Below are 11,623 nucleotides of genomic sequence, written 5' to 3'. Positions count from 1 at the left end.
CACACACACACACACACACACACACACACACACACACACCCCCTCTCAAAAATAGCCATCGAATGCATCATGGCTATCGAGACGCCATAATGTCAGCGCAACATTTAGAACCATTTTCTCATATACCACGTGACTAAAAGTATGTGCACCCCTACCGTCACACCCACATGTTTGACACAGTTGCATAAAAAAAAAATTCAAACGCACCGAACGGCTTTCCTGGGATGATCTGGAACCTCTAGACCTCGTCCAGCATCGACCTCAGTGTCTGCTCTCACTGAAGGATCACGAACCCTCACTGCCAAAATCGAATGGAAAAACTTGGCTGAACTTGGCACGTTATAACGGGGATTCTGGCCTTAAAAAGTCTTAAATTTGCTGTTTTAGGTCTTAAATCATTTTAAACAAGTCTTAATTTTCACGTCACGCTACCTCTAATGGTGATCGAAATGTTCGTGCAGCATTTGTTAGTTGTTTTTGTTTGTCAGTTTGCGTGGAAGTTCTTTCTCTTGCTAGTCCAAATATAATTTGCTGTATAATGACTACAAATAAAACCAATGTCATTATATAGGTCTTAAATTTTCTTATTAATTGTTTTAAAAAGTCTTAAATTGGACTTTGGGAAACCTATAGAAACCCGGTATAAGAGCGAACGCAGTGAACTGAAACAGACATGCGCATACTTTTGACTGAACCGTGAGTTATATTTGGTAAACCAGGAGTTAAACCGGGTGAGTCATTTTTGCTTCAATCTTTCTCAACAGATGTTTTTTGTCTTTCACACCATTCTCTGTAAACCCCAACAAACGTCTGGCGAAACCCTGCCGCGGAAATCACGTGATTTTCTTCATCTTGGGTGTCTTTGTATTCACTGTGCTTTCATTGTGTTGCAGGTGGCTTTGTGGAGTTCTCTAATCTTTTCCCAGGCCTGTGCGAGGGAAAGTGTATGCTGGTGCCTTCTTGTATCTCACAGCCGTGTCTTCCCCTGAACAGCAGCGGCCCTACACGAATCCTGCCTCATCTCTATCTGGGTTGCCAGAGAGACGTGCTCAACAGGGTGAGCTTTCGTGGCTTAAAAATATATGCTGTGTACATTTTTGCTGGTGGACCATGAGGTGCTTCACAGGTGCACCATTAGCAAGTGTATTAGAGAATGTAGCATAAGTGATTAGCGGTATATTTGGTAAATAGTTTGGCGTTTGGATGTTAGCAAGTCAGTGAAAGTTCTGAATCGGTGCATTAAATAACTCCTGACACACACTGTCTCCACCCCATCGTAGGATCTGATGCAGCAGAACGACATTGCATACGTCCTGAACGCCAGCAACACGTGTCCCAAACCGGACTTCATTTCCGAGTCGCACTTCCTGCGCGTACCAGTCAACGACAGCTTTTGCGAGAAGATCCTTCCCTGGCTGGACAAATCCGTCGAGTTCATAGGTCAGGCGGCAGGAAAGTTTTTTTAGAGAGATTTTGCTTCTAAGCACCGGTTTTATGTACCGGGGAAACACATTGCATTCTCAAATGACGGGGATTTAAAAAAAATTCTGACTCAGTGTTTCACATTGACTTGATTCGCTTTCGTTTTTAATGCTCCATATCTGTGATTTAAAAGAGGTCAGGAATGAATTGCACTTTTCTTGGCCGAATTGTTATAGATAAGTAAAAATTTAAAAATAACCTAATTAAATAGCCTTTGCTGCAGCAGGCGGTAACTTACTTTCTGTTTCTTTTCTAGAAAAGGCGAAAGCTTGTAACGCCAGAGTTCTTGTCCATTGCCTGGCAGGAATTTCCAGATCAGCCACCATTGCTATTGCTTACATCATGAAGAGGATGGACATGTCCTTAGATGAGGCGTACAGGTACGATTCAAGATTTTAAGGAGCAGTTAAAGAATTTATAGAACACTTGAAGTCTTGTAGTATCCCCTCAATAATCAGGTGACATGGTGGGGCTCGGTGGTTGAGGCTATGGGTTACTGATCGGAAGGCCCTTGAGCAAGGCCCTTATCCTTAACCAGGGGTATGATATTTTTTTTATTATTATTCCAGCTATTATAAGTATTCTGTCTCTTCCAGGTTTGTAAAGGAGAAGAGGCCGACCATCTCGCCCAACTTTAATTTCCTGGGCCAGTTACTGGATTTTGAGAAGAAAATCAAGAGCTCCAGTGAAGATGCACCTAAAGGGAAACCAGTGCAGACAGAATTGTTTGACAAGCCAAGCCCTGGACAAGAGAACGAGTGTTGCGCCCCATGCTTATCCAGTGGAATGGGGGTGGAGAGATCTAACCTGGCGCCACTAGAGCCTCTGACACTGCCTTGTGTACTGGCCGGGGTTCCTGAGGAGCAGCTTCTGGCTCAGGCCCTTTGCAGTCTGCAGCTGAGTGAAGAAATGGAGGACAGCATGCGCTTGAAGCGCTCCTTCTCGCTGGACATCAAGTCGTATGGCGAGCCGAGCATTGGGGCTCCTTTGCGCACGTTTACCAACGGAGATGGTCCAGATTACTACAAACCATCCCCGTTTAAAGATCCGACGGTTAAGGCTTGCAAGTTCTCCCCCGTGGAGGAGGTTTCAGAACAGTCCACTCCGGAACAGAGTCCGGACAAGGAGCAAGCCGAAGGTCACACAACCAGCAGCAACAAGTCCATCAAATCCAGTCACTCCAGCAACCCTAACCAATCAAACAAGTCTGCAGCCTTGAAACCTCCTCCTCCACCACCTGCCTGCCCGCAGCCCCTGCAGAGGAGCGGTAGCATGGAGGAAACTGCAAGCGCTGCGAGCTTCCTGCTCGGTCTATCACGCTCGCAACAGCAGTTAGCCAAAACTGGGTTAGGCACCCTAAAAGGCTGGCACTCCGACATCCTCCTGGCACCCGTCAACGGTGGCTGGTACCTCTCGTCCGAGTCAGCACGATTCTATTCCACCTCGGCCATTTTCAGCAGCGGAGGAGGCGGAGGAGCCCCGCAAAGTGGTTTCACGGCGACGTACACCTGCAGTCAAGGTTTGGAGGCGGTGAGGAGGCGCACCAGACAGAGGAGCAGTGAACGAGGAGACTCGCGCCGGAGCTGGCACGAAGAAAGCACCTTCGAAAAGCAACTGAAACGGCGAAGCTGCCAGATGGAATTCGGTGAAGGCATGACCGAGAGCCGCTCCAGAGAGGACCTAGGCAAAGTGGCCAGCCAGTCCAGCTTCTCTGGGAGCATGGAAGTCATTGAGGTGTCCTGAAAGAACGGAAATCGAATGTCAGACTGAACTCTCGATTTTTGCGAGAAATACGTTTTGGTTTTTTTTCCCTCCCAAGTGCTTTCATGAACTAGTGGTGCTTTCTAGGCTTTCACACACACACACACACCCCCCACTGACCAAGAATATTTTTGTATTCCTGTAGCTGAATTTTGTGCAGACTGTTATAATGTCCACTGAATGCAGCTCCCTTTCACTGATTTGTCCAAATGTGGACACATGAACACTTTGAGTTGTTTTTGTGTGTTTTGGTTTATATTTTAGTGTTGTTTTAGCTGAGCCTGTTTTTTCCTTTGTGTCCTGATCCAGAATGTGTGTTTCTGACTCCAATATTGAATCATGAGCCTGAAATTGAAGCTGAAATGGACTGAATTTTTCTGCATGCTCTGAAGAAAAAAGAAGAAAAAAAAAAAGGGTGTCTACGTAGCAACTGTACAGTACCTCAAGAATCCAAATTAAGGGCTTTTCCCTTCTTTCACTTTCTCTTTTTCTCTCTCAGCTTTATATATATATATATATTTTGCTCTCACTCATATGTGTAGCTTTCAATGGTTCAAATCTCAGGTCTCATTTTGAGCAGCACGAAAAGACACTCAAAGATTTTAACCGCCTGAAACTTCTCTTACGCTGGAAGGATCCGCGATCATCTCTTTGCATCCGAACACGAAGGATTGTTGGACTGAACCGAACCGAACCGAGGTCATGGTGGATCTGGAGAAGTGCTTGGGGAAGAGGAAGAGGCTGGAACTTCGTGCTCCTCGCAAACAGGCGTCTAGGGAAATAAACACCTGAGCGAAGCTACTCCACAGCGTACGCGATAAGGGGAAATAATAACCGTTTAGCCTCACGTTCTCAGTCTGAAGGTGAACAGCGAGACAAGAAACTCTAAACTAGGTGCACTATATGGACAAAAGGTTTGATTCATTCAATTTGTTCTGGGAAGATGTTCTACTAGAATTGTGGCGATTCAGATACAAAGGTGTTTATAGAATAGAATCTATTCTAAATGGTGTTTAATAGGGTTTTATTTTTCTGGTTAAGTTCTTCCACGCCAACTCGTATCTTCATGGAGCTGGCTTTCTGAACAGGCGCATCGTCTCCTAGTTTAAATGTTCATTCTTGAGCGTCCAAAGGTCTCCAAGTCTCCCAATACTTTTGTCCATACAGCGTATCTGTAGTCTGCAGTCGGGAAACAAATTATTCGGACGATTAGTTTCCAGCTACACGTAGCATCATGGAAGTATCGTAGGCTCGTACGCGAGGTTTCACGACCACGTTCTTCTCGAGCCTTTCTCAGAGCGAACAAAACTCTCCCTGGCAGCGTTCGGGTATTCAAACCTCTCGTTTCTCTCCAAAACCCTGATCATTTCCACTCAAACAGGGAGTCACTAGTCTCCAGCCAAAACGTTGCTAACGGGGCGTTTTCCAGGTCCCTTGTGACGTCAATCATATCAAAAGCAGATTTTAAAATTATTCTTTATAAACAGAAAACAAACTAAAAGATGAGCTCGTTTAAGTCGAAAGCTTCGTCAAAGCTGTGAAGATACTTTAACTGTAAATATGTTTGTGGATAAGCGATAAAAGACGATGTTATTTATCCTGTAAATGTAAGAATTCTGCAACCGGGCTTTTTTTTTTTTGTTTGGGTTTTGGAGCTTCTTCACCAGAAGTGTTTCACAGTCTATTTTTCTTTCTCCCCGAAAAGAACTTTGAGCTTCACATACGTGGACGTCTGAACAGAAGTGGAAAAAGTCCTGTAGGTCAATCGGATGATATCCCCAACAGAGAAGCGGAGAGGAGATGGTATATCGGTTTGTGGAAAAGCTGGAGAGTATGATGTGCCTTTTCCCTTCACCGTATGCAGTTCTTGTGATGTTGGTGGTTTTCTGTTGTATGTTTGACAGTTGAAATAAACCTGAACCGGTACTCAGTACCTGCCGTGCTCTGTTTACGTTCACTGGAGCTAAACAGCAGATCCAGAACCGTCACGCACTTCTGATCGTTCTACATACACTGTGTGTCCAAAACTTTATGGACAGACGATAGGATTTTGATACGTCCCGTTCCACGTTAAGTCGCCATTTGCTGTCCACGCTTTTGCTCAGATGTTCCATTGGATCACTTTTTTTTTTTTTTTTTTTTTTATAGCAGGCCGTTCCAGATCTTCTACTTCAACTCGTATCTTCATGGAGCTGGTTTTGGAGCTCGTACAGGGAGCATTGTGGTATTTCAAATCTCTCTTATTTCAAGCGAAATTCCAGGCCACCGCCGGTTTGGTGAAGATCCACATGCAGTGTATGGAGGAATACCGGAAAGGTGTCCGGATACTTTTGGCCACATAACCTGCGAAGATCTGGCTTTCTCTTTCAGGTTCACGCTCGACGTTTTGGCTCAAATCTCTTGGCTGGGTTGGGATTGCGTGGGCAGCCATTATGTGAACATTTGGTTGGATGTGTTCCATTTGCACACAGTCACTTATTATTTCATTGTGTCTTACTGAAGATCTCACACACACACACACACACACACACACACACACACACACACACACACACACACACACACAGGAGAAGGGGCAGAACTGGGTCCCTAATTGTTTTTTTTTTAAAGATGCCAAGCCTTCGTTGTGGTTTCAATCTGCATAAGAAAGAGCACCACGATGCTCTCCAGGTTCTCCTGCTGATCGTCTGTGGTAGGAGAATGCCGACGCTGCATGACACACGAGACCCGACCCATCAAGCTGTTCTGCGCAGACATCTCCATAGGAACGTCCAGGTGAGGAAAAAAATGGACTGTGAATGGAAGATATGAACACATGCTACTTCCAGTCCAAAAATAATAATCCAGCAGTCTCGTCTTTTTTGGGGAAGTTTCCCACCTCAATAAATCGGGACACGAATCTCAGTAGAGATGAGCTGCATGCCTCATCTGATCCACCAGAGTGCACCATCATCTCACTCATAGATCGAACGGGTAAAGCAGGTCCAGGGTTTCACAGCACGCGAGACGATCCGACATGTCTAACATACGTCTTGCGTGACAAACTTAAAAACGAAGTGTCATGCAAAAAATACACGCAAAAGTATTCAGACACCCCACTTCTCCAGCCGCGTGCACGAAGCCAGTTCCATGAAGATATGGACTGAAAAGGGAAGATCTCGAAGCCTTATGATCAGGTGTCCATATACTTTTGGCCACATCATATTCATGCCAACGTGCAGATCCAGTAGACCAAATCTGTTAAAGCACTAAAAGGTTGGATGATTTGAATCATGGGTAATATTCCTTATTACTGTAGAGCAGATCTGGTAGGGCTCCACCTGAGATGCCTTCATTATGGCTCATTTCTAACAATGAGCTTGTGGTGAAAACGAAGCAGCAGCTATGATGACCGAGGTAATGGTTGGTTTCTCCAGAATGGACGAAGAGGATGAAGATGTTGCCTCCATCACACCACTTCCCCATTGACGGTAAGACCCTCGACAATGTGAGTTCCTGCTGGTACGATTGTGCGCGTGATGAACGTAGGAAGACTCGCAATGCTGTTTTGCTACTGTAGGAGTCTCGAAACAAAGAATGCTACAGTCCATGGTGGAATTTGACCCTCAACCAGCCAGAACATTAGTTTCAGTGCAGCGCCAAATAAAAATGGAGATCCTGGGATTGAAACCCAGAGATGCCAAAGCCAGTCATGAGTTTTGAGAAAGTGTTGAATAGCGTTCTCCGTCTGGGATGGTGTCGTCTGTCTACCCCGTCAAACGTAGGCATCTGTGAGCTCTAGATTATTTGAGAGAGCAGATATTGCGGAGAGCTGGATCACGGGTGATCGTTGGCAAAACCATCCATTTCCATGTTTTTTCATTTCCTCTTGGGTGAATGTTCTGTCATTGTGATGCCGTGACCTGGAGTCACTGACCTTCAGACAATGGGATGCAGAGCCATTGAGACTAAAGCTGCAAAAACTCTTGTCCCAAAGACCTAGATTTTTTTTTTTTTTAACTGGATCTAAAAATCACCCAACACGCATCTGGACTCCAGAAAAAAAAAAAAAGGTCTACAAAATCCTTCCCGTGTCAAGAAAGCCAGTGAGCGTTCAGGGCAGCTGAAGTAAAGCTACGAAAAACCACATAGGCCTTTCCAACCCGGCTATCACCCAGCAACAGCCCCCCCCCTTTCTTTCCAACCCCCACCAGACCCTCAAACAAAAGGAATGAGCGAGTGCTTACACACACTTCCCCTCAGTCTTGATGCCATGACTTTTTTTTTTCTTTCTTCTTACCACAGACGAATGGAAACAGAACTGAGGCCTTTGTATTTCTACACCTCAATCTGCTTGCTGAGTTTCTATGAAAAAAGGATGATGGGGGGGGAAACAAAACAAAAGATGGAATCCATGAACTTTGAGGTTTTTCTGACGCAATAAACACCAGCTATTCATTAACAGGGACAAAGTTTTTGGGCTAAAGGAGGAAAATTTTTCTTAGATGTTGGATACTGAATTGATTTGCGAAATTGATCTTCAGGGGGTTGTTCTTCGTATATCGCTTATTAGATTCAAAATCATCTTTTCCCAAATAGATTGTTTTTGTACAGAGTGACTGCTTGAAGGTCATGAATTTGAAAACAGGATTATTAAAACAGGTAGAATGCAGTAGTGCTCCGTCCACAACAAGTCGGAAAAAAGGTTTGAAATTGATGCGACCATGACCTCCAGGATGAGCTTCGAAATACCAAACGATCCCGGATCATGTCAAAATCCACCAATGAGAACAGAAGAAACGGCTCATTAAGTGACAGTGGAATTATTAGTATAATTTTTTTTTAATACATGCAAACTCTGGCGCCCTCTGTTGAACTGAAAACGAAGTGCAATACACTTACATTGAAATAAATCAATAAATACTCCTCTGAGGCTAAAGCTCAAATCTCCACAAACAAACAAAAGGATGGAGGATATTAGAACATTTCAGTAATTATTGACTTATAAATGCTCTCTCTCTCTCTCTCTCTCTCTCTCTCACACACACACATTTAAGTGCTGTAGAAAGAAAACACCCTTCACCAAAAAAACTCCACCATAAAACACTCTTTTATTTAAAAAAAAAAGAAAAAATCATTAACAGCTTATAGTAGTTACTGAATGAGCTGTACATGTTCATTTATACAAGTTTACATGTAAAGCGATCAATGTACAAAATAGTTGAGTTAGTGGAATAACAAAATACATGACTTATTTACTAACCAAATGTTGGTCACCTTGGAATATATCCTTGCAAAGCACCGTGATATCCACACACACACACACACACACACACAAACACGTACACACAAAAAACAAAACAAAACAAAAAAACCCACGAATGATGACACACAGAGTATTACATGATGAACAGGCCCCCACTGTCCTTCACTATCCTTCACTCTCCATCTCCACTCTCTGCTACGATCCGACACGCAGGAGCCAAAGTGCTTAATGTTTTACGGCTTCCACATCCTGGGCAGCTTTGACCATCATTTCTAACACATTCACCACAGATTAGAAGTACCTCCTCTTTTTTTCGGACATCGTAAGCTCTGCGGTTCAGAGAGAGAACAAAATATGCTTCGAAAAATATATGAAATACAGTAAAGCCGAATCCTGATTAGTTTCATACCTTTGGTAGAGTTTAATAACAACAAAAAAAACCCATGAAAGTTAAAATGGCACCTGATGTAATGATTTTTTGAGAACTTTACCCCTCAAACACACACACACACAGATTTCAGCGCTCTGCCGTACCGGTAACTAACACAAGGTACCCTAAAGTGCAGTAGAGACTGAGGATGTTGCCCGACAGTGGCACCGGTTTGACTGAATAGCAACTGAATGAATTGGGAAATTACCCAAAAGCCCTTGCAGGGAGTGCAGAGCGACCATGAGGGCTTGACGAGGACTGAATTATCAAGAATGTAAACGGGTGGGTTTCTGATTGTACCGCGTGATAAGGTTCATCACAGTGAAGGAGGCAGTGGGTTTTGGGCACAATGTGAGGTGGGAGGGGGAAGTGTGGGGGGGATAGGAAGGCAGCAGCTTGACAGGAAGTGAAACCTTTAAAGCCAAATGAATTCAGGCCATCACAGCGCAGCAACGTTTCAGACGCAGCAGCTACCTCAGTGATGCAGAGACGAGACGAGACGAGCAGACAGAAAGCATTTCGTTTGTCCTGTAAGACGATTACTCCAACACACGGATGGGTGAAACCAAGTCTCTGAAGTTAGAAGCGTGAGCTATTGTGCTGGTGTGACGTCCCTGCAAGTCCTGGGTCAGTCACAAACTGGGGGGGGGCAAACAAACAAACAAACAGGTTTCTTTACGTACTAAGAACATCAGAGCTGCTCCAGGAACACGTCCCAGTCCATAGCAAAGTATGAAAACATGAGAACTAACACACCAGGATTGAAAGGCGGGACTGTGTGCTTCACAACACTCCCTGTGCCCTTCTGATTTGCCTCGTCTGATCTTTAGCATGAAATTGTCGTTCTGATTTTCCCCCCTCCGCTGCCTTACATTTAAATTTTTTTTTTTTTTATAAAAAAATAGAATAAAGCGTATATCGAAAGCACACTGAAAGCACTGCAAGGATATCATGACGACATTTACAAGTTTTCTTCCTCTTTTTATAGCTTATAAATATGGTATCTATACAAGATGTGGTACAAAAATATTTGACATTTTATGGGCACTGGTGTTCTTGGAAAAAAAGAAAAAAAAAGAGCTGCAAATTAAAAAATAAAAACACTCAGGCACAATAAACTTGCTCTTGATTATGTACTGAATGTTTATGATGAATTTCTGGGGAAGAGAATTTCCCATATGGGGTACACAGTGCTGATGGGTGGTGAGGAGATGGAAGAGGAAACGAGTGTATGTGCTCCTTCTGCCAGGGAGGAGTTTGTCTGCAGTTGTAGTCAGGCATCATAGGAGGAGGAGGAAAAAAAAACTGGACAAACAAATAAAAAGAAATTTTGAGGCAAAGTGAAGATTTTGGTTATCTGCTCAAGACCGTGAAGTGGTGTTTCCTCATCCATCCTGGAGTTCGATTTTGGAGCCAAAAGGAAATGGATGCTTCGTCTTGATTATCAGTGGCACCACACATCTGTCTCACCAGCCGTCGTCTTCTTCTTATTGCTACATCTCCCATGGCATTCTGTTTTTGTATTAAAAATACGACAAAGTGAGCAGAAGAAGCGCGCTCTATTTATAGCTTGTACAGGAGCTCTAGGTGGACTGGCTGATCAAAAGATCTAGTGGTTCAGACAAAATGGCCCCACAGCTGAACAGTGTAATACCAGTGACAGTCACAAGGAGGCTCCAATCTCCCTCTCCATCCGTTCTCTTCGCTTTTTTTTTTTTTTTTGGCATCCAGGGGTAAAAAACCCAACAACCTGCAGTCCTCTCCAGACGTTTCCCACGAGCGCTCGAGCCTCAGAACAGTCAGCTCGATTAACGCGCTCTTGGATTAAGGCAACATGATGTCTGTGTGAATTTAATAAAACTTTCTTCGTTTAAAAAAATGTACAAATTATTTTTTAGCAATACAAAGCTCTATGGCATAATCAATAAACGCTGTATAGAAAATATATAAATATGCTTTCTTTAGTTTTTTTTCTTTTCTTTTACAAGTATCCGCCACCTCTGCACGCCAAAGTGTCTTTTTCCCCTCTAAAAACTGGTTTTCTTGTTTTTTACAGAACAACATACACATCAGTCACTCTTTATTAAAAAAAAAAATAAAAAAAAATCATTTTATGCACAAATGCTATTTACACCAATTGAGATGGCGGGCTGGGTGGGGTAATGTGTTGGGGCTTGGGGCGGGGTTGTGGACGTGATTGGCGGGGCTCAGGATGAGTCAGTGCAGGGCGAGGGCGGTGGAGGGTAAAGGTGCTGAGAGTAGCTGCGTTCTGTGTACGGCGAGGGGGGGCAGCTTTCGCAGTTCTCCTCGGCGGACAGGTACTGGCTACGCGGCGTGGGAGGGGGAGGAAACGGCTCCGAGTCGTAGTTGGCGTCACTCGTGTAGCCCTTGGCAATGATGCAGGAGGAGATGGGCTGCGCTCGGCGGCCTGGCGTGTAGTCGCTGTCGCAGACATCTGTGCTGCACGGCGTGGTCGGAGGAGCGAAGTGCCGATAGCTGTACGGTCTGTAGCTGTAAATATAAACAAATTACAAAAAAGGAGAGAAAAATTTACATTGACATTTTAAGACAAATTACAGCCAAATCTTTTGTCTATTTTTTTGTTCACTCCACCAATAAGTGCTGTCGTGCAGTAACAACGCTTTTGTACCAAATTTTAGTTCTGAGTGTTTGCAGACTAATAAAAGAACCAGAATTAACTGTTG

General features: G+C 44.0%; 2 protein-coding genes across 7 annotated transcripts in view; one reads left to right on the top strand and one right to left on the bottom strand.

The window, feature by feature from the left end:
• dusp16 (dual specificity phosphatase 16) overlaps positions 1-8,553 on the top strand; it is a 30,817-nt gene extending 22,264 nt beyond the window's left edge. For all 5 annotated transcript variants that reach the window (XM_083527781.1, XM_083527782.1, XM_083527779.1 and 2 more), the window contains 4 exons: positions 894-1,057; positions 1,281-1,440; positions 1,739-1,862; positions 2,079-8,553. In XM_083527781.1, coding sequence (XP_083383907.1) covers positions 894-1,057; positions 1,281-1,440; positions 1,739-1,862; positions 2,079-3,225 — 1,595 coding nt within the window. In that variant the 3' untranslated portion in view covers positions 3,226-8,553. The remainder of the gene's footprint in view (positions 1-893; positions 1,058-1,280; positions 1,441-1,738; positions 1,863-2,078) is intronic.
• lrp6 (low density lipoprotein receptor-related protein 6) overlaps positions 3,352-11,623 on the bottom strand; it is a 46,050-nt gene continuing 37,778 nt past the window's right edge. For both annotated transcript variants that reach the window (XR_014531267.1, XM_083527778.1), the window contains exon 23: positions 3,352-11,429. Coding sequence is in view for 1 of the 2 variants with exons in the window: in XM_083527778.1 (XP_083383904.1) it covers positions 11,126-11,429 (304 nt within the window). In the remaining variant the exon portion in view is untranslated. The remainder of the gene's footprint in view (positions 11,430-11,623) is intronic.

This window comes from Silurus aristotelis (assembly GCF_946808225.1).
Source record: "Silurus aristotelis genome assembly, chromosome: 24".
Taxonomy (NCBI): Eukaryota; Metazoa; Chordata; class Actinopteri; order Siluriformes; family Siluridae; genus Silurus; species Silurus aristotelis.
The sequence above is the reverse complement of the archived record's forward strand: the minus strand, read 5'-3'. Positions and strand labels throughout refer to the sequence as shown.